General features: G+C 40.6%; 1 protein-coding gene across 3 annotated transcripts; it reads left to right on the plus strand.

The window, feature by feature from the left end:
* Nucleotides 1–1,117: 1,117 nt before the first annotated feature.
* LOC131233198 (uncharacterized) lies at nucleotides 1,118–20,482 on the plus strand. 3 transcript variants are annotated; one of them, XM_058229827.1, is made up of 7 exons: nucleotides 1,118–1,509; nucleotides 1,791–2,017; nucleotides 5,889–5,953; nucleotides 8,829–8,979; nucleotides 11,484–11,639; nucleotides 12,565–12,806; nucleotides 20,003–20,482. In XM_058229827.1, the coding sequence occupies exons 1-7, from the start codon at nucleotides 1,187–1,189 to the stop codon at nucleotides 20,330–20,332; spliced, it is 1,494 nt and encodes a 497-aa protein (XP_058085810.1). In that variant the 5' UTR covers nucleotides 1,118–1,186; the 3' UTR covers nucleotides 20,333–20,482. The 3 variants fall into 3 exon arrangements, with proteins under 3 accessions (XP_058085810.1, XP_058085813.1, XP_058085811.1); XM_058229828.1 differs by lacking the exon at nucleotides 5,889–5,953 and having other exon boundaries at nucleotides 1,119–1,509; nucleotides 8,869–8,979; XM_058229830.1 differs by lacking the exons at nucleotides 5,889–5,953; nucleotides 8,829–8,979.
* Nucleotides 20,483–23,792: the final 3,310 nt, after the last annotated feature.

A 23,792-nucleotide genomic window follows, 5' to 3' on the forward strand; every position in this document is an offset into this window, starting at 1 on the left:
TAGTTCCTACAAGTGTGCTGACGATACGGCAATCCAGACTGTTGAGATGTTTGTCCCTGCCCCAAAGTTATCCAGATCATAAGATCCTAGATGCCAACGTTGGGCATTTTATCAGCTGAATGTGGGCCATCACACGTTATGTTTTGTAATCGTCTTTTTTTGGAGGCCACAAAATCGAAAGGTTAGGACAGTTTGATTGGAGATATTCGAAGAGTTATCCTCCAAAGCCTACCCCACCATTCCAATGGTCTAGATTAGAATCATGGCCCCACTTGTACAAATCCAAGACTCGTGTACACCATGCATATTTCTCTGGCTGCGAGCCCTCATGCACCATGTGGTAATGCATTCATTTTGTAGAAGTGCGGCCTAAGATTTCAGGACCCATAATATAAAATCGATCTAGGCCGTTGATACGATGGGCCTCATTGTAGATGTTGTATCGGCCAAAACAATTTTCAGGTTAGCTGATTTTATATTTAAGATTTTAGTTAAAAATATTATTAGTGGGGTAATAATAGTTAGAAAAGAAGTCCAAAGGTCCAAAATTTATGGACATGTTTGGCTGGCTTGATGAGCCTGCTGCTTTGATTTTGAGTAGATGGTGCACAGTGCCAAAAATATTCGTAGTGCGGTCCATGCGTTTTGACATATCATTTTGGGGCATGTAACCAAAACTGAACCAGATCCAAATCCCAGGTGGACCGCACCACAGGAAAAGGAAACAGTGGTGATTGAATAACCACCGTTAAAAACTTCTTGTGGGCCACCGAAATGTTCATTTACCATCCAACCTGTTGATAAGGTCACAAAGACCTGGATGAAGTGACCAAACAAATATCAGCTTGATAGAAAAATTTTTGACCGGCCCACAAGAAGTTTTTGATAGTGAATCACCACTGTTTCCTGTGGTGTGGTCCACCTAAGATTTGGATCTGCTTCATTTTCTAGGATCATGCCCTAAAATGAGCTTTCAAAACGTATGGACAGCATGAATGTAAGGCACATACATTGAAGTGGGCCCCACATCAGGAATCCACCGAAGCCGCGCCCGGATAAAATACATACATCACGGGGCCCATAGAGTCTATGGGTCAACAGGTATATACTTGAAGGCGGGTCTCTCAGGCAATCGTCGTCCATCGCAGTGCGACCGAATATCCATTTTCAAGTTCAACTGCCACTCATGCTCCTATTTCTCATGTCTTCCTCAATCCCTCTTGTTCCATTCCCAAGCTTCCCTACGTCAGCAACTGTCATTTCCCGCCATCATCTTCCAACTACCTTAACTGCTTTTAACCGCCTTCTTCCCATCTCCAAACCCTCATTCCCCAACAAACTCCATCTCTCTCATCCTCCCATCTCCACCTCTCCCTCATTTCCAATCAATAAACGTCGACAGCTGCAAGTCATATCCCAATTCAACATCGCATCCCCACCGCTCATCTCTGCCCATGATCAATGGGGAATGTGGGCCACTCTTCTCTCCATCGGCACTTTCGGCATCTGGTAAGTAACAGTAGTTCGTTTCTCTGTTTGGATGCACGAGCTAATCAAATCACAATTGCTCAGTTCTCTTCCATTCAAAGACAAAACAAAGGAATTTATATTGTGTAGTCGAATTAACCCTCGAAATTCTGTCTCAAAAATCAAAGCAGCCTCAATTTGGAGCCCCGACCCTAACAATTGCGATTTGATTCGATAGTGCATCCAAACGTGCTCTAGGCATTAGTTCTGAACTTGGTTTAGTTTTTACTTGAAGTATGATGGTTTGTGGTTGGGATTGGAAGGTCTGAGACGACAAAGATAGGGAGCACATTGAGTGGGGCTATAGTGAGCATTCTGGTGGGGCTCGCTGCGAGTAATCTTAGGATCATTCCTTATGAAGCTCCAGCTTATTCGGTTGTCATGGAGTACCTGCTGCCCATGGTCATCCCGTTGCTGCTCTTCAAAGCAGATTTGCGCCGTATCTTGCGGTCAACGGGGACGTTGTTCTTGGCATTCTTGCTTGGATCAGGTAGCTTCCATTTTACTATTTCTCTGTCTTTCCCTTCATCTTGATTCATCTACAAAGCTTTAGTTTCAACTCCTTTAGGGGTGGTAGTTTTTGTAAGTGACTTACATATGCTACCTGTTTGGGTATAAGTTGTAAGTCACTTGCAGGTAAATAGTTTTTGTGCTTGGGTAACTTGTAAGTCAATTAGAGGTAAGTAGCACACCAAACAAAGCTTGGAGTAAGGAACTGCTCCAAAATCTTCAGATCACATAAAAAAAAGCTTTCCATAAGATATCTAATTGGGTTGAACCCACCTAGATGAATCTTTGAGCTGATTCTTAGGCTAAATCAATCATCAGGTGGGCCACAAAAGTGGGCCCACAAACTCAAAATCCTATAATGTAGAGCATCTACTTCATATAAGAAATAAGCAAATTACTAGTAACAATAAATTCACTGTGCACATGGCAGGAGGACTCGTGAAGAAGTACAATCTACAGTCAAGAGCTTTGCTCAGCCCAATATACCGTACATTTGGGGTCCACAATTTGAGTTTATTGGACGAGAGATGCTAAAAATATTCCATCGGATGATCCTTGCTGTCCAATTATTTGCTTTAAATTTGAACCAGTCCATGATGGCATAATGAACATACTAATTACCAACAATAGGTGGGTGCCACCTTCACCAATCAAACAACTACAACTTTTATTTATTTTGATTCTTTTATGAGCATTTTTATGTAATGCATCTAAAAATAAATAAATTTCCAGTGGTCTTTAGAGCTTTTACAAGGTCATTGATAGGGGACGTTTGGAAAATCATCCATCAAGTGGGGACCAGATAGTCCATTCATCAAGCGGGCCACATGTTCAAGAAAAAATAAATGGTTAAGAAAATGGGATGCGATTGTCTAGTGTGGTGCTCACCACCCTTTACTGTGTTGTGAAGACTTTGCGGGGCCCCACCATGATGTATTTGTTTTATCCATGCCATCCGTCCATTTTTCCAACTCATTTTAGGGCATGAAACCAAAATTGAAGTATATCCAAAGCTCAAGTGGACCACACCACAGGAAATAATGGGAATTGAACACCTACTATTGAAAACTTATTAAGGGCCACAGAAGCTTTAGATCAAGCTGATATTTGTGTTTTCCCTTCATCCAGGTTTGTGTGACCTTATGAACAAGTTGGATGACAAATAAACATCATTGTGGGCCCTAGGAAGGTTTCAATGGTAGACATCATTATCCCTTTTTTTTTTTTTTTTGTGTGTGTGGTGTAGTCCACTTGAGCTTTGGATATGCTTCAATTTTGGGCTCATGCCCTAAAATGAGCTGAAAAAATGGATGGACAGCATGGAGAAAACACATACATCACGATGGGCTCCACAGAGTCTTCGCACCACAGAAAAGGGTGGTGAGTGGCTCAATACACAATCCACATCCAAGAAAATGATGACCAACAATCTACATTCAAGGTACACACATGCATGCTCAACATGATTAATGGGCTAGAATAATTTTTAGGATGGGCAATAGACCTCACCATGACGTATGCTACGGCATCCATCTATTTAACCAGCTCATTTTAAGGCATGAACCCAATCATTGAGGCAGAAATCTCAAGTGGAACACGCCACGGGAAACAGTGGGAAAAATGATGCTCACAGTTGAAACTTTCCCAGGGTCCATCATGATGTTTATTTTCCATCCAACCCATTCGTAAAGTTACACTGGTCTGGATGAAGGTAAAACACACATATCAGCTTGATCCAAAACTTATGTGGCCCCAAAAATCTTTTCATGGTGGTCGTTCAATCCCCACTGTTTCCTATGGTTCGGCCAACTTGAGATTTGGATCAGCCTCATGTTTGGTCTCATACCTTAAAATGAGCTGGTGAAACAGATGAATGGAGTGGATATAAGACATACATCACAGCGGGCCCCACAGAGCTTAGGGCTATGAATTCCATCTCCCTTTTCTTGACGCAACAATACCCTTTGGTCCCCCTTTTGTCGGTGCAAAAAAAGGAGAAAGGAGAAGTGTACCTGATGCTGCAAATCAGGGAGGCAGGGAGGGAGCTTGACCAAGTTCTTTTAGCTATCAATTGTTCTGTCAACTGTGGTCAGTAGACTTGACTTGTTTCAGGCAAGGGCATGTACACCACCTGCATCTTGCAACAAGTGTCATGTTGGCACGTTGGGTGGCATGAGAATGGCTGCTTTAGGGCCTGCTTGGGTGCACCCTCCAAAGGGCCATTTGAGGTTTAGACCACCTTTTGAGCTAAACTGGGGTTTTTAATGTGCATTTCTATGCACCTGGCAAACGCTCGCTTTGCCACTTGCTTGACAAAGTAGGTTCTAAAATGTCAATCTGATTGGTTTTGTTGAACGACCGAAAAGCAGGCTTGGAACCTCTTTTGTGGAAACACCCTTGAAAGTGCATCCAAACGGGCCCTTATAAACACTTGCAATTAGAGAACCGCTATAGATACATTATGCAGCCACATAGCTCTACAATACTATGCACACTATAATTGTAAATACAATATTGCATAATTATAAATATGTATACTATTAGCAGTAGTTCGTGGTTAGCGAGTTCATTTGATATTGGATTCTCTAGACCTAAACTGCAGCCAATTCCCTTTTCAGGTGAGTGCAATAGTTAGGCTAAAGTGCAGTGATGTCATGCTCATATTGGCATCTGAGTGTCTGATAAACATGTGTCAGGGGTCTCCCTGCTATTTCTTTGCAGCCAACCACCAGAGCATGTCCTCTCTGCTTCTGATCTCATGGTTGTATGTGTGTGTGCCTTGTTGCTGACTTGGGTGCCTGTGTTTTCTTACCTTATATGAGGGAACTCCTATGTGTGTGTTTGTTTCTCGTGCTTCACGGCGTACCAATCAAAGACACTCTGTCACTTGCTTGCTCTTTGGGTTGTGCATATTTTAGTTAGCCTGGGGGTTAGTATTGGGTGGGACCCTGTTGTCATGCAAGTGTCATTGATGTAAACCTTTTCCATGATTTGTTTCAAAGCCTGGATAAAAGAGGTTGATTAATTTCCTGTGGGATCATAAGACTTTCACCAATAAAGAAATTATAATTTAGTTATTTCCATTTTCCACTTTGCAGTTCAATCCAGCAGTATACCCAAACTCACCCTAAAAGACATGCTGCAACATTTATCATGATTTTTTTTTCTTGCAAGGGCAACATTACCAAATGATGCTAGTGGAATTACTAGATATATCTTTTCATATTGACTGACAATCAGTGCATGGTATATTAATTTCTGTTCTTTCTGTCTTGTTTTGGTATGCACCAGCATTCAAGCCATAGTCTCTTTGTGTGTTCATGCCCTACATTTGAGTCCAGTATATGTACTAGGTAAAGAATTCTGCCTGGTAGCATTGCACTTGGTGATGCTCGGCCTGGATAGAAAGTGGGTGATGTCAGCTATGCAGTTGGCCATGAAACTTTTGACAAACTAACATGAGAATGATTCCTATTTCGAGGGTGCCAAAACAGGATTGATAAGGCTGACCAGAATAGTTGGGACAGGGTTTTGATTATGCTGATGATGCGTATTTTGGTAAAACTTATAGCACCTGTGGATAAAGAAGTTGAGTTCTCTAACACTCATTTGATGGGTCCCTTAGTCTAATTAGTTGTTTAGTTGCTGTGAAGTCTATGTGTCAATGGTGGACATGGTTGGAAGTTTTGCGCATGCCATTGCCATCCTATATCGATAGTCGTCCTTACAAAGAAAAACATGCGAACTTTGTGACGTACCTGGATGTCCTTTTTTTTTTTTGTAACCATCCAATGTTGCACTATTTCAAACAATTTCTCCAGTTAACTTTTTCCTTGTGAATTTTATTCTAGGCAGTTTGGTTCACAAGAATCCTTTTTCACAGCCAAGAGTCAAGGCTGCATTTCTAACTAACCTTGTAAGTTCCTTTGAGTTTGCATAATTAGCTTCTTCTTTTCTTTTCTTTCTTTTTCTTTTTTCCTCCTCTACAATCATTTTTCTTTTTTGCCTACTTTGTTTTCTTCTTCTTCATTACCCTCTTACTAGCCTATTGATTCATGCCTTCATACTTTTGTATGCCTAATAATATCCAATGTGTATCCTTTTCACATGAGTTTGGAATGCCAATGTTTACAAAAATTATCTAACTTACATCTAACACCCAAAAATCCTTATAGAAAGGGTTTTCATTAATTTTGGTGACAAACTACATTCCAGGCCATGACATACCACAAGCTCTTAATTTCATTCAATTGGAGAAACCAATGTACTATCACAAATACAAATGATGTCTGATGCAAATGATGCATGTCCTAAGTGCCACATGTGTGCACGGATGTGACAATAAGATATCTAGCATGTGTCAACTAATGCATGGAGCATGGAGAGTCTTCGCCTTGAGCCATTGTGCATAAAAGGTTCATGTAGTCGGTTTGGTAAAATGCCATCTTGTAGCTTGCTAGTCGTTAGGGCCACGTTTGGATACTCATTGATAAGCTACTTATTTGGATGACAGCAACAAATCAGTAGCTTATGTGACAAACATTAGTTTGTTTGGATACTCATTGATAAGCTACTTATTTGGATGACAGCAACAAATCAGTAGCTTATGTGACAATCATTAGTTTGGTAAAATGCCATTTAAGCGTTGTTGAATACCTTAAAATGGCTTATGGCTTTATGCAAAGGGAAGGGGAGAGAGGGAGAGAGAGATTGATTTTGAAATGGGGTCTCGAGATTTTGAGATGGGGTCTTGAGATTTTGATTTTACATGAGGGTTACTTGAAGTAGTATGATGGTACATGTGACGCTGGTGACACATTAGCACATGTGACGCAAGTGACACATTAGCACATGTGACTCATGTGACATAGGCTCATTGGCACATGCACATATAGAACGATTGAAGATGGACAATGGCAGATGTGGCACATGTGGGGCGCTTTGCACATGTAAGGTGTATGCAAAAGATGGATGGTTGCACATGTGGGGCGCTTTGTACATGTGGGACCCAAGTGAAGATGGATGGTAGCACACATGTACGCCACGACAGAAGACGGACAATGCAAAGTTGGCACATGTGGGGCGCTTTGTACATGTGGGACCCAAGTGAAGATGGATGGTGGCACACATGCAACACAACAAAAGATGGAAAATGGAAAGTTGGCACATGTGGCACATTTGAGGTGCTTTGTACATGTGGGGCCCAAGTAAAGATGGATGATGGCACATGTGGTGCATTGGCACATGTGTGACAAAATAGAAGATATGGTGGAACACCTGCATATGTGACACATGCGAGGCGATTCAAGATGGGCAGTGATACATGTTTAACTCTTGAGAAATTCATTTTCCTTCAATTGTGGAAAAATGCCTTTCTTAGAGGGAGGTGGGAAGATAAGTTTGTCAATTTTTCAACAAAAAGAGGAAGTGAGAAATGATTATTTTCATCAATTCTCACAAAAAAGTCTTCATAAACAATAGAAAATAGTTTCATGGGAAATGATGTTTCCTTTCCTTTCCTTTCCTTTCCATGAATCCAAACAGGCTCATAGAAGATAGGGAGGGTTAGAATGATGTTTTTTTTAAAAAAAAAAATAAATAAATTTGATGCGTGGATTTTGTTCAGGATTAAGTATGTTGTTTATCAAAGATACTTATGTGCTAAATCAGTAGAAACTGAGATTAGCTACTTGAGGCATGAATAGCTTAAGCAAAACGACTTGCGGTCCAAATCTGGTGTTTCATACAACCAAGTAGCGTCATGGATGTGATATATCCAGAGAGTCAAATGCATTAGATAGACGGTTAGCTGCTTTGTGTAGGCATTGATTTCAACTCCTTGGCTGTAGAGCAATGCTGATTGAATCCTTGGGCTACCCGTTTTGATGATGAATAGGTCTTCTATAGGTCTAGAAGTGACATGACCCTCCTGGTGGCTCTATGTACGATGAAGTAGTGCCATCCACCAATTCTAAGGCCAGTAGGTTTCTCTAGTATTGATGGATTGGATATTGCCATCATGTTGAGATGTAGTAGTGCCCGGGGCCTTTCCAGCAGCTCTGGCAACAGTGCTGGTGCACCTGTTACACCTTTAATAGGGGTGAAGGTCAACACACCTGTGTGTCCACCATCTGTGAAGATACAGTGGAGGTTAAGGTGCTAGTGCATGCACCTCTCCTCATCAGTGCATGTCTGTTGATGATGCCAGAGAGCGGAGAGGAGGGTTGTGCTTGCGGCTTTGCATGCACACAGATACATGTGGACATAATTTGAGCTGAACCAAAGAGTTGCACCAGTGCGCTCAAGGATGAGTAGAGCTCCAACCCTTGCAGTATTATCCTAGGCAGAAATGTATGAGTGTGTGATTGACAGGCTCATGCATAAGTCCACAGGCCTGGGGCCCCAATGGTGTGCACTTAGTTGATATATATGGGCGTGTAGCTCCAGTGTGTCCCTGGCTAAGGACCAGTGCATGAGGTGCGGAGGGAGTCATAATTCAATTCACCTTATAAAAGAAAAGTAATTTCACATTAGGGGCTGTAAGCTTGCAACGGTTATCATTTTCCATTCTCTAAGTATTTGTTTTCATGGGTTGGTGTTTAGATCTGGCAAATGAAAAGTCAAGCATATTAGCCCCAATTTAATTATCATTTATTTCTCTCTCTCTTTTATTCATACAACGACACACCACCTTAATCCACAGTATGCAGTTTGTAAATTTTCTCAATCTTGTTTGAAACACATACATATGTACTTGGATTTGTTAAATTCTTTTCTTTTTCTTGTTTCAGTTCAAGTCCCCTATTCTTAAATTCTTTTCCACTGTGACAGTTGCGACAATGATTGGAACAGTAATAGCATATCTAATTGTGCCCATGCGATCACTTGGTCAAGATAGTTGGAAGGTAGCTGCTGCGCTCATGAGTAGTTACATTGGTGGAGGTAATTTCAAGGAAAGATTGCAGTTAGCTTTTGCACATAAGCTTCTTCTAACAAATATACTGAGATAAACGGATGCAACTCATTGACATTGTGATTTTTTTTTTTAATTATTATTATTATTATTATTTAATGAAGGATGATTTTTATTAAAGGCAAAAGCCAAAAGAAAAACAGTGAACACAAACTGAAACCAGAAAGAAACACTAAAAATACAAAAAACCAGCCCTTTGGTCAAGGATCCCACTTCTTAAACAACAAAGAAATTCTGGCGATAGAGAAGGAAAGGGGTGACTAGTATCTTTGAAACAATGATCATTCCTTTCCCACCAGATGCTCCAGAAAACTGCCACCATGGACTGCTGCCAGACCTTGCTGTCCTTCACAGAGGTACACCCCCCTAACCAAGAAGGAACCAGCTCTCTTATAGAGCCAAGCATAACCCAAACAGCCTTGACAAGAGGGAGGATGTAACCCCATATCCCCCTAGCAAAAGAACAGTGCAAGAAGATGTGGTCCCCTGATTCTTCAGCTTGCAAACATAGGAGGCAAACGTTGGGAAGGATTATACCTTTTTTTGCAAAGGTTATCCACTGTAAGAATTTTACCCCTGCCTACCAGCCTGCTGAAAACTACGACCTTGGGTGGAGCCTGCATGTGCCAAATGGGGGCTAAAAAGCTAAAACTCTGATCGCAGGTCCACCGGCTCGATCACCTTGAAGAAAGATCGAACAGAAAAATGTCCTGATTTGTCAGCTCGCCAATAGGGAGCGTCTCTCTCAACTGGAGATGGCTGCACTCCCTCCAGGAATGCAATCATCTCTTCGGCTTCCGCATCATTGAGGTTGCATCTACACAGAGGAATCTACGTTCCCCCCACTCGCTAGAGACAGAGAAGCAATCTGAAACAGATATGCTGTGACGCGGGCTTAGATGGGCAACCAGCAGGAATAGAGATCTGTGACTTGAATCTCCCAACCAAACGTCATCCCAAAAGAGAACTGTCCCCCCTGCCTATAGAATACCCAATCTGGGAGAAGACTTCATTAGCCAGCCTGGAGATCGACTTCCAATGGTGAGTAGCTCTGTAAATAGAGGAACTTTTGGTCCATTACCCCAGGGAGAAACTCCATATTTGGAAGATATTACCTGATGCCATAAGCTGTTCTCTTCCGTCACAAACCTCCACACCCATTTGCCAAGGAGCGTCCGATTAACCTGCTTCAAGTCTTCCATTCTAGCCAAAACAGACTTGGGGCACCGAAACAGAGAATTCAAATTTGCAAACACCTGTGTTTGACATGACATCTAATAGATAATGCTACAGTAAAAAAATTATATTCCGAGTGCAGAGATTATACCTCTTTTAATTTATTATTATTTTTTTAAAAAAGAATTATGCATTATGTATCCTCTCTGATGCGAGGTCACTCTCTAGATTATGGTGCTTGCATTCCTGTAGCTACTGCATCTTGAATAGGAGATATTTTACATAGATGCATCACATGCTTATCTTCAGAGGTTCTACGGAATATACCTGTATTGTGGATTGCTTTTAATCCTTCAGAAAATTGCTACCTTACCTCAACAAATTCCCCTAAAACATAAACCGACGTGGGGAGAGTACGGTGACAATTGATGTGAAAGTTCTATTGTTTCTTTCATTGAAATCCCTTAGAAGTTTTCAGATATTGTATGTTTGGGTTCATGATGGAAGTTATGGCATAAGTTTGACACTGGATGCCAACCTGACGCAATCCATCTCCATTATCTGGGCTTGGGAATGGCAATGCGAGCACAAAACTCCCCACAGGCGCAATGTAATTATGACTTAAAATCCTTGGTTTGCATGGGAGAGATTATGAGTGAAAGGAATGCTTTATTCTAAGGCTAAATTCTGTGTGTTTAGTCCCAAGCAGTCCATAATGCAAATATTCAATTGATAACTGGGAAAAAAAACAGTTCTTACATCTGTTTTAGTTTTTCATGTTGTTTGGGTTGGAATTAAGAGCAAAAAACTATAATCTTGAAAAGGTTTGTCAGGTTCTCAGAAGTCTCCCAAGATAGCAAATTACAGTTGAAATTTAGCTTGTCTTGACAGCTTCAAGTTACATTGAAACATGTGATATCAAACTACAGAGAAACCCCAAAAGTGAGCCATAAAGTCCAACCAGAACTACATTCCCATAAGTATTACTGATTGCAGGTCATCTAACAAGTTGTCCACCTGTTGGAGTAATAGTAAGAAAGAACAGTCGATAATGGAAAAACGATAAGAGAAAACATCATAAGCATTGTACTGAACTGGAGATAATGTTTTAAAATAAGCAATGTAATAAAGTAGTACTGATTTTTTTTTTTTTTTTCTTTTATGTTGCATTTGAAAACCTTGCATTCACTATTTCTGAATTAATATGATGTGGAGTCTGTGAGGGCTTTGTTGTTTCTCTCATGTTCGATGTCATTACTGATATTAGTTTTGTCCTTGATTTGTGGGAAAACCCTAGCGGTCAATTATATTGCTGTCTCGAAGGCTCTTAATGTTTCTCCATCAGTTTTGGCTGCTGGAGTAGCTGCAGACAATGTTATATGCGCAATATATTTCACATCACTTTTCGCATTAGCATCGAGGATACCTCCTGAGGCTTCAGCATCGGCCAGTGGTGCGTACTTCTTAGCTTAGTATCTTTCTACGTTTTAATAATCTCAGCATCAAGCAATGGTGCATATGCTTGTGTTCTATCTTTCTGAAACTGCTAAAAATGTGTTCTTGCGAACGGAAATGTTGTTAATCATTGATATCGTAGTGAAATTGGCTCAAGACTTCAAGCTATTAGCAGTTATTTGGAGTTTATTTATTTATTTATTTTGTTGTCTATTTGAAACTTTAAAAGTATTTTGTGTAGTGAGATTTGAATTGCAGAATGAACTCTTTTCTTTTATCTTTGAGAGAGTTGATAGCTACACTAGATGTGTAGACTCTTAAAGTAAAATGTTCTTGTTTTATCGTGTAATGTCAACTCATTGAATGAAGAACCAAATATTATCAGAAAAACAAAACCTAAATAGGCAAACAATGAAAGGAGGGCAAATGATCCTGAAATACAAATGGAAGACTTCCTAATGCTATCCATAGCGAAGGAACCATCCGCATATTTTTCCTCTTTAAGAGCATGGTTGATGGACACCTCCATGATCTTGTCTAGACAGATTTCCTGCAAAACATTATACAACCAGAAAATTGCAAGCCTCAATTTAATACCCTTTATCTTCCTTGCTGATTACCAAGAAGCGACAGTTCAAAAATGGCTACTTAGGCTTCATCCTCTTCATTGCATAGTTACTATGATATTTATCTCGTTATGCAAATTATGATTCTGATACACTCTACGATTTTTGGTTTATTAGGTAGGCTGTAATTCTTATATAGTCCAATAAGGCTTTGACAGGCCAACTACATATCTAGAAGTATCTGAAGTATTCATATCAGGGCATTGGTGATGTCTTAAAGCATTAAACATAAAATAAGTATATGAAGGCTATAGTATCATAAGATGCATTCTCTGAAGGAAATTGGAACTTTATCAGATGGTCTAACGGATGTGGAATCCAAGCCCAGCAACAAGCTCCCTGTGTTACAGACTGCTACTGCTCTTGCTCTATCTTTTGCTATCTGCAAACTCGGTGCTTACCTCACGGACTTATTAGGAATTCAAGGAGGCAGCCTTCAATGTATAACAGCGATTGTAGTAATTTTGGCAACCATGCTTCCATCACAATTTGGCTACCTTGCACCCGCCGGAGAATCTGTTGCTTTGATTCTGATGCAGGTAAGCTCAATTGTTACTGATAGACTTCCATCATACTCAATTTGCATGCACTAGTATGGTGTCTTTTAAGGGCTTCACATATGTAACTTTTGTTGTTATGCAAATGCTAACCATAGGCTTAAAGATCAGTTTTTGCATTTATTATCATTCACCACCAAATTAGGGTTGAATCGCTCTGTATTGCTTGTATTACCCATTTCAGGCCCGTATTGGGCCGATATTGTTGGGGTTGTGCCTTAGAAAACTAATGTTATTAGACCTCAATTGATGACATGATACATTTTCTGAGTTAATTCTTATGGAATATGTTTAAGTGGGTTTGAGAGGTATAGCCTCTGATACTTTTGGGCACAACAACTTGTTAGCCAAAAGAGAGTTGTGGTCTATGGATCTCATTGCCATGGCCATGACCATACAAGTTCCTGACCATACCTGTGATATGATTGGATTGCCATCTTATGTGAGGGGACTTGTTTGGTGTTAGGATGGACAGTCTCCGCATATAGGGACTGACTTATTGTTGATTTGCCTTCTTCCCCACCCCATGTGAGTGTTGCATGGATGGTTCCTTGGTAGGGCCTTTAGTCACTCACTTGCATTGACAAGGATCACTTGCAAGTATTAAGCCTGGGAAACCCATCATTTCCAGACTTGAATATGCTTGTGGTTGCACTAACTCCATCAAATCCCTATGACTTGAGGATGTGTGGATGAAAAAGCTTTATTGATCATGCTTTAGCTCTCCTTATAAGTTACTAGGTTAGTACATTACCAAAGAAAGTGGGTGTAGCTAGGTATCTTCATTAAGGTTCTCGAAATATGCACGATCTAATATGGGATCCACTTGGTCTACCCGGGACATGAATATGTGGTTGATCTTAAGGTTTGGACCACCTATTGAGTGTTTAAAAGACAAACTAACGTCTATGAGGCTTCTACTTGGTTAACCATGATTTTTTAACCAATAACTTTTGCTTTTAACCGTTGATTTGGTTTAAATCATGCTTAATGTATATCCAACGGTTGAGATACGATTTGATCCATACCCTAGGTGGCATGAGAATTACTTAGGGATGGTGACGACAGATGTTGTATGGATTTGGACAATTAAGGTGCATGGATTATGAAGGTAAATAGACATCCTTCACAGTAAGATACAGATATCTATAGGGTGGTAGGGCACCATATGTTATGCTCCTCCAGAAACTCTAACCCCTCGTATAAGATTTTATCCCAAAGGGAAAGGAGTGAGAGCTTGGACGTCCCCACCTTCCCCCTTTTGTGGATGTCACCTAGAGAGCAAATATATATATATACATACATACATATATATATATATATATATATATATATATATATATATAGAGAGAGAGAGAGAGAGAGAGAGAGAGAGAGAGAGAGCAGGTGGGCCAAATCCACACACCCTTAGATCCACACATTTCCACATTTCCTATGTGGGGTCCACCATATGGATGGCTTTGGTCTAATATGGCCCTTACCAAGATACAAACAGAAGCTCTTATCTCTCCTTATCTAAGATGGATCTAGGAGAAACTCCCTGCGTTAGGAGATAAACAACGGGAATTATCAACATGTCTACTTTAGCTATAATTAGAAAATAGATTTTTTTTTATCTTCTTTTAAGAAACATGGGTTGATCTAGACAGAGATCATACTAAAAGAATTGGATTTTTCAAAATCTTTAAATTCCATCGTGTTTTACAATAAAATCCATAAGATGCACCATCTGTGGGCAATATTGGAACATATTGGGCGATAATATATATGGAGGACCTTCAAATCCTCAATGCTAAAAATCTTTTATATGAGCCTTGGTAGGCACTTAATTCCCTTGAATTTTTATTTTTTTAATTTTTAATTTTTAATATATATTTTTACCATAGTTCCAAGTATCAGCAATATTATCAATAATATTGCTGATATTATCAATATCGCTAGTTCAATGATACTAATAACACTGTTAGCATAAAAAAAATCTAGGTATTGGGGATATATTGTAGATATATCGCAAAGTATTGCCAATGTATCACGATATATTTGACTGTATTAATTCCAAATGTTGCTTATATCGCCAATATATAGGCGATATTATCAATAATATTGCTAGTGTATAGCCCATGTATCGATATCGCCAAGAATCTATTTATTAAAAAACAATCCATTTCAAAAAATCTATGTGTGCATGGTCGTATGTATGTATGTGTGTAAATGTATGCATGCATGGATTGATGTATGTATCATGTATGTATGAATTGCATGTATGTATGTGTGTATATGTATGCATGCATGGATTGATGGTTGTATCATGTATGTATGTATGTATGCATAGATGGATAGATGGTTGAATGAATGAATGTATGCATGTATGTATACGTGCATGGATGGATCATGCATCTGTGTAGATATGCTTGTGTCATTGTATATATGTATGCATGGATGGATGGATGGATGGATGGATCATAGATGTGCATTTGTACATATGTATGTGTGTGAATGGGTCGATGAATGGATCCACCATTTCCCCCTTTTTTCCCAATGTTTTCCTGAGTTAATGATACATGCTTTTAGGCCCCTATTAAAGGGAAACTTATTATGTATGCACCTTTTTTGCAATTATTTGATTCCTAAGTATGTAAATTTGTGCATTTTAGCATTTGCCGAAGTATCATTGAGAAATTCCACCATTTCCCCCTTGTCTCCCCAATGTTTCCATGAGTCAGCATTACATGCTTTTAGGCCCCCATTAAAGAAAAACTTATTATGTATGCACCTTTTTGCAATTATTTGATTCCTAAGTATGCAAATATGTGTATTTTACCATCTCCTGAAATTTCATTGAGAAATTCCACCATTTTCCCCATGTTTCCCTCAGTTAGCGATATATTTCTGGCTATTGGCGATAATATCAATGATATCGATACATGTGATGCAGGACAATTAATCACTTGCTCTAAAAGCTCGAACTATTAGAGTATGACGAATTAATCTCTTTATCTCGTAGCCCAAGCCCCACATCTCATGGGTTAGGACCTCGGCCGAACCCCCCTCGTGGACCCCAAATCACATGGGTACTGCCTCACACGGGCTGCCCACCCTGAGTGTGTCCCCGCATCCTACAGGCTACCCCACTCGAGCCCGATGTGAAATGTGCATTAATCATCTCCAGTGAGGACTCTCAAACACGAGACCTCCCCCATGGGCCCCGCTCACCCCGAGTGTGCCCCTGCATTCCACAGGCGACCCCACTCGAGCCTGGTGTGAAAATGCCCCTACATTAATCACCCTCGGTGAGGAGTCTCGAATACGAGACCTCCCGCTTTGATACCAATTTGATGCAGGACAATTAACCACTTGCTCTGAAAGCTTGAACTATTAGAGTATGGCGAATTAATCCCTTTATCTCATAGCCCAGGCCCTACATCTCATGGGTTAGGACCTTGGCCGAACCCCCCTCGTGGGCTCCAAATCACATGGGCCGTCCATCCTGAGTGTGTCCCCACATCTCATGGGCTACCCAACTCGAGCCCGGTGTGAAATGTGCATTAATCACCCCCGGTGAGGAGTCTCAAACATGAGACCTCCCCCGTGGGCCACAAATCACATGGGTCACCCACCCCGAGTGTGTCCCCTCATCCCACAGGTTACCCTACTCGAGCCCGGTGTGAAATGCACATTAATCACCCCCGGTGAGGAGTCTCGAACACGAGACCTCCCCCCGTGGGCTCCGCCCACTCTGAGTGTGCCCCTGCATCGCACAGGTAACCTCACTCGAGTCCGGTGTGAAAATGCCCTTGCATTAACATGTTTCCATATCCCCAGCCCGCAATATATGTAACTACAAGAGTTAATTTTAATCAATATCCCCAGCCACCGATATTATGAACATTAACCATATGCTTGTTAATAATGGCAAAAGTTAAATTATCGTCTCCTTTTAAAAAATAGAAACTATGAAACACTAGGAAAGCTGCTTCTTTAAGTGTATTTGACTATCATTATGATAATTCCTGATTAAACAAACACCTGAAAATGATAATGATGGCTCATCTAATTTGCATTTTAGAGGAAACTGGAAAATCAAACAGGCCCTTGTTTAAACTGACTGTTAGCTATGCATTTCACTTTTGCATCCAACCACAGCATTAATTCTTGAGAGCTTTGCTTAAACTAGACGCATTGAGTAGTAGGAAACCTACAGGGCTTCCAGCAAGCTCTGTATAATTTATCCCCATTACAATGCTTTTGCTTCATCCTTCTGAAAATGGAACTTCTGTTCACACAGTAACTCTTTCTTTCCTAAGCACTTCAACCTGAGTTACTAAAATATACTTGCTATACAGGCATCAAGGTTTTTGTGTGGCCCTGCAAGGCATTTTTTACCTTACACAGAAATTACTTGAACCCTGAGCTGGATATGCACAGCATCCTTGGGCCTTGCGTTAGGATGAGTAAGAACCATGGATTGGTGATCCAGACTCTTGGTCTGATGAGTCTCACTCCTCAAAACTCCCCTGGATTTTAAGTTCACTGATGTGTGATATCTGGTCATTTTGATGTTGATACCTGAACCGTCTATTTGCAGGCCCAAGAGATATCATTGTTCAATCAAGAAGAAATATGAGGAATCCCCATTAATCTAGATCATTGACCCATAGGTCCAATCAGACCAATATTCTTGATCATCTACCCATGGGCTGCACTTGTCCGAACTAAAGGCTCGAGGATAATCTGCATATCCTCTGCTCGAGGTTCATATAATTCCTGTAACATACATTTGTACTGTTACGCTACTATAATGAAAAGTGGAGGGACATGCTTGTAGGGATTTGTCAATGAGATTACCATTCTGCTGTTGGATATGGTCATTGGTAGGCTTAAAAGATGCCATGGAAAGCATAGTTCCAAAACGCAAAAACTCGGCTCAAATCAATGTGTTCGTCTGGGTCGGGTTGACTCGAATATGTGATTCAATATGGTATTTACTTATTTATTAAATTAAAAACAGTAGGAGATGTAATAAATATTTGAAATAGTTATGTATACTAGACGTAATATAATACAGAAAACTTAACAAGAATACAACAGATTCTCACTGGTAGAGATCACTGCCTCCCTTTGAAGAGGTTTGGGGTTTGAACCTTACTACCCCCTTATATTCTTCTTTAGGATAGTTTTTTCACAAGGCGAGTGACTCGATTCTAGTCACTGCAAGTTGCGTCTAGTTGACCAAGTCATCGAATTGACTTGAAGAGTCTTTCCAAGTCAACACTAAGTCATGCCCAGTTCCAAGTTTTACAGTGACTCGGCTTGAAATCTCACCAGGTTGAGTTTATTCGCCCGAGTTTCAAGTGAAGTCAACAAGTTGTTGAATTATGATGAAAAGCATCAACCACAGCAGTCCAAAAAGTAGGGGTATGAAAATCATGCCCTCATGGCCTTATTACACCTAACTATGAGAACCAACACAGCCTTGTAAACTAGACTGGAATACCTCAATTATTTCTTTTCTCCCATCTAAAAACAAGAAATTTGCTCTGGGAGTAGCTAGAACCAAGAATTTCTGACAAGTATTTTAGTACGATTTATGCAACAGCAACAGTCAAAGCTAGATGTAGAGATTTTTGCTTCGGGTGGTGATGGCCCTAAAGGTAGAGTGCTGTGGAGATTATTGCTTCTCACTAGTTTATTGTCAATCTGGGCCGAGTGCAAGGGTAGATGCTTTTGGAACTGTCAGGGATGCCCCTTGAAAGGTATGCCCTGATGAGGTGTTCAGGAGGGCAAAGCTAGAGGTTATTTCATGGGCTAGGGTCCTAAACCCTTTCACCTCATCTCCAGTAGCACATTTTGAGTCTTTTTGGTCTTTCTTGTAGTTGCTGTGAGGAAATCTCTCCTCCTTTTTTCGAATAAAGTGCAATTAATTCTAGAAAAAAAAATATATGAAAAAAGCAACAGTCAAGCATTTTGCAACAGTATCTATGAAGCTTCATAGTTGCTTCCCCCCTTCGCCTCACCATGCCACTAGATCCATAATGACCGGTGAGTCTAGGCTGATGTTTTTTGACCAAGCATATGTAACGGTTCAATGTCCTTGACCATGAGTGCCTAATAGTAATCAAAAGAAGGTCCAGAGCAACTCACACCAAACGGTTAGTCTTCTTTATACAAAGCATTACATAAAGACATGGTACATCTAATTCTATTCCAGTATGGCCTTCTTCCTAAGTAGGAATTGGCAGCTTATCAATACCTGGAAAAGGCACTTTGAATCAGGATTTGGAATTCAGTACTGGGCATGATACTTAGCTGTGGCCGAGTCTATATGAAAATCACCTAGTTTTTAGGGAACTTAGAAATTTGGTTGCGTTTATCATCAACTTAGAAGTAGAACTAAAGAATGGCCGAGTTGGCTATCCAGTTGGTGGGCTTCTAGAAAATGTCATTTTTTATTTTTATTTTTATTTTATAATCTTAATTCATAAATTTTGACTATTGACTCAACTGAGTCGCCGTTATTTTCAGACCCTCAGCTCATTGGTACTTTTCGGGGACTGACTGTGTTCCTAGTTGAATTCAACTTTTTAAAACTTCTCTTCTAAGTGAACATAGCCTTTGCACAGTACCCATGGTCTTCTCCTGAGTATGGATTATTGATATTGGCAGATGAAAAGTTAAAAAGTCCAAGGCTAAAGACAGTTACTCATCCTGCTTGCACTTCTCCACATGAGGCAATAATCATGTGACATCTGAGCTGTACATTATGTGGCCCCCACCGTGAAGATAACCTGCAGTGAAAATCAGGCTGGTTTGTGCATCAGGTGGCCACCCCTTCACAAGAGAATGAACAGTGTTAAAAGCTTTCCAACTATCCGCACATAACATACGTGTTTGGCTTGCCTAATGGGTCGACCACTCTGATCTTGTGTATAGTCATCTTCACAACAGGGGATGCCCTATCACCCCTCAGATGTCTCACATGCTTGCCAGGTTGGCAAGTGTGCTGTGTGTGCAGATGGGTGCATGTGGGGCTAGAAAACCGACCAAACCTTACATGTTGAAATGCAGTTATCGGAAGCAAACTTGGATTATTGTCTTCTTTCTAGAAATGCTGTATTTCCTCTTCTTCTTCTTCTTTTTTTTTTTCCGATTCTAGAAGAGTATGAATCCAATATGAACAGGTCTTTTTTGTTGTGGTGGGAGCGAACGGGAGCATATGGAATGTAATCAACACAGCACCCAGTATATTTGCATTTGCTAGCGTCCAGGTAGCCATCCATCTTGCTGTGATCCTTGGAGTGGGAAGGCTATTACACATGGACAAGAAGATGGTGCTGTTGGCTTCGAATGCCAACATTGGAGGCCCCACAACAGCATGTGCAATGGCCACAGCCAAAGGATGGGCTTCTTTGATAGTTCCTGGGATTCTTGTAGGTATATTTGGAATTGCTATTGCAACATTTCTCGGTATTGGGTTTGGATTGCTAGTTCTTAAAAATATGTGCAAGTAAATCTGTATAGGAAGAAATCAGTAATTTTGTCTTCTATTCCACTTATTTGTGGCATTTTCTATGCAACTTGTCTGTAACAAGCTTGAACTTTTCAAGCAGATTTCCCATGATTTAATGAAGAAGAACAAGGCATTCATGCCTTCCAAGCCAGCCATACAGCGGATGTATGTGGGTTCTATATCAGTTTTTTGGCACCCCCAATACCATATGTAGATGCTACATTTGCATGTAAGATACCTGCTGTTGTGGTCAATAAAGAAGTATTCGTCCACAATGACCAATATTTAATCTTAAATTATTTAAATAATTAAGTTTATAAAATGATTTGAATAATTAAGTTTATTTTAAGTAACAAATACATTTATTACTTTTATTTAAGGCTTTAAAAAAAATAAAAAATAAAAAATCCATGAAACACTGATACTAATGATCAATTTATCATCTGTATATTTTCTTTTAATTTTTTACTAAAATATGATCCACAATGGCCATAACATCTGAGATATCATCTGATATTTGATTCCTAGAAGGATAATCATCATCACCATCACCAGTCCTATCTAGCATCAAATTGCTAGGTCCCTATTGTGAGTGAGAAGACTTCATTCCCTTGTCACAAGCTCTATCCAAGTCCTTTTAGGCCTGCCTCTTGTCCCTTCTTCTCCTGTTATCTTTTCTTAACATATGGTTGAACCTAGGGCTGTCAATAGGCCAGGCTTTGGGTTAGCTTTGGCCCAGATTTTGAACTGTTTGGGCTGGACCCATTTAAAATTTTGATTTTGCTTGCCTCGGCCCAGCCCATTGATAGCTTGAACCATACTCCAATTGGGACTACACCCAATATATTTCAGATGGATGTCCTCATCTCTGCTGCATACATCCTTTACTCGTGTAGCCTCTCGATTGTTTGTTGCTTTTTCCGTGTGACATTATTAAAAATCTATTAGCTGTCTCATAGGACTTCTCCTTAAGTTTCATTCCCACTGTGATGTTTATTTGCCATCAAACCTGTTCATAAGGTCACATAAACCAGTCAATTTAGTCCAACCAGGTTAAACTCAGCCAATTTAGTCAACCTAATCAGCTCAAAATCAAGCCTAAATTTATGCCCAGTCCAAGCCCATTCCCATGCCCACTAGTACTGAGGATCACCATAATGTAAAACTAAGAGGAACAGAAGTAATACACCACCTCAAAGGCCCACCTGTGAAAAAAAAAGGGCATTCATGTGGTGGGCGGCACACCATGTGCCACCTGCCATAGGAACATTCTCCAACTTTTGCAAAGAGGTTTGGTGGGGAGGTGATGTCAGCTGGGTTCTTTGGCAAACACACTGGAAGGGAAAAGATACCACTGCCCTTATCCTTGGCCAAAATTACACCATTTGTCATCGATTCAATTGCTTGAATTGCGCTATGTGGCAACAAGCAATTCAAGCCTTTGAAGCCCCATTCACTTGTGGACTTCTCAAGATTTACAAAAGAAGAAGAAGAAGAAGAAGCCCACGACCCTATAAATACCCCCTCTCATTTCATTTACAATCCATCTCTTAACCTCCCAACACGTATAGCCTTAAGTCAGTAGAGCGAGGAAAAGAGAGTAGGACCTAGCCCACCCATCTACCAAGGAAGACTGAGTGTTAGTAAGGGATCCTATATAGCCTTAAGTCAGCCTCACCCAACTAAACCTTTAGCCACATTAGTCTCCCTTGAAGACTAACCCAAGTTGTCTTAGTTAGGGGTATACATGAGTTGAACCGAGTCGAGCTTCGCACAACTCGGCTCGGCCAGTAGCTGCCTCCAGCTCGAACTCAGCTCGGCTCGGTTTGGTTAGTTGCTCGGGTCGGTTCGAGCCAAGATCCAGCCTCTGCGGCATTTTCATAAACACATGCAGTGCACTTTCAATTTTTCACGGTATGTAAAATAGCAGCAGCAGCTATTCACAGGTATTTCATCACACACCTTGTAGGCAACATCAAAATCAAGAAAAAATGGTATTTGTTTCATATACATACCTTCCTTGCCACCAGTCGACACTTCATTGAGTCATTTCATCAAACACTTGGTGAACAACATTAATATCAAAGCAACCGAGTCACCAAACGAGTTTGATTCGAGTTGGGGTTCAATTCGAGTCAAGTCGAGCTTGGGCAAGCTCAAACTCGGTTCGAAATTTTTTCGAGTTCAAAAAATCAGCTCGAACTCAGCTTCGAACCGAGTCGAATCGAGCTTTTTCGAATCGAGTCGAGTGAGCTAACCGAGCTAACTCTATTCGTGAACACCCCTAGTCTTAGTCAAATCTTGTGACAAGTCCGTCCACACACTACTATCATACTCTGATCAAGCTTCATTCATACTTGCATAAGCATCGTGTATCATTCTCTCCACTCCAACCCCTTATTGGTCTAGTCAGTCTAAGTGTATGCTCTGCAACTCGTCGGTATATCGGACATTTTCCATAAAAAAAAATAAAATAAATTGGACTGATAAGGCTTCTACCAATTCTTCAAGCAGGTGAGTCAAGGTAGATTTATTTGATCCAGGCCATCGCTTGTTGCAGACATCATATTGCCACACCACATCACACACACATATGCATCATTAGTGTGCAAGAGCTAATCTCAATCCCTGACAGTTTATTTACTCACATGAAGTAAACATCATGCACTACACTTGTCCAGGTAAATAGGATGCTTAACACTTTCGATCTTTATAACATGATTCCTTACCTAGAAATTCTAATTGTAGATTAAGAGTCATTTTAGGATACAAAAGATCCTCAGATTCCTTTTCCTACTGTTTCTAAGAGTCCGGCCAACTATAAAAATTTGAGTAGCTGATTAGTAGAGATTTCATCAAATATAATATCACTTGCACCTCAAATACACTGACGAAAGTCCTAAAAAGAAACTCGTGAGTACAATCCACCTGCGATCCAATGTCCACAGGTCGCCCCTTAAGCCTGGCAGGACCGTCCATCTCTAGCTAGGTCCCGGTGGGGGAAGTACCCAATCCATGCCCCTTCCCATACACCGCAGTCTTGGACTGCTCCCAAGTCTCTCCCCACCCTATTTTTCTTTACCGTGACTTCTTCGTATTTCAAGCGTCCACTTGATGGGCACCAAGACAGACAGCTCATTTGTCATTGAGAGACTTTCAACGGCATACCCAGTGGAACCTGCGACGAATTACATGTGAACAGTGGCTATGTTCATGTCGGCCTCAGGAAGTTTTCAACGGTAAACGTGCAATACCCACCTTTTCGTGGCCCACTCGAGCCTTGCATCCGCGCCTTTTTCATAATACATCACGGTGGGCCCCAGAGGCCCTGCCAGGACCGGAAACGGATTGGCTACTCCCCCTCCACCAGCCAATGGCTGATGGTCGGTGTTCTGTGGGCCCCATCATAATGTATGTGTTTCATCCATGCCGTCCATCGATTTTTCTATATCATTTTATGG

The sequence above is a fragment of the Magnolia sinica genome, chromosome 18 (genome assembly GCF_029962835.1).
Source record: "Magnolia sinica isolate HGM2019 chromosome 18, MsV1, whole genome shotgun sequence".
Lineage (NCBI taxonomy): Eukaryota > Viridiplantae > Streptophyta > Magnoliopsida > Magnoliales > Magnoliaceae > Magnolia > Magnolia sinica.

Excerpts from the sequence above, each read along its gene's own strand:
- LOC131233198 (XM_058229827.1), top strand. The coding sequence starts at position 1,187 with ATGCTCCTATTTCTCATGTCTTCCTCAATCCCTCTTGTTCCATTCCCA. Across the intron at positions 2,018-5,888 it reads GGCATTCTTGCTTGGATCAG|GCAGTTTGGTTCACAAGAAT; the intron begins GTAGCTTCCATT and ends ATTTTATTCTAG. Across the intron at positions 5,954-8,828 it reads CTGCATTTCTAACTAACCTT|TTCAAGTCCCCTATTCTTAA; the intron begins GTAAGTTCCTTT and ends TTCTTGTTTCAG.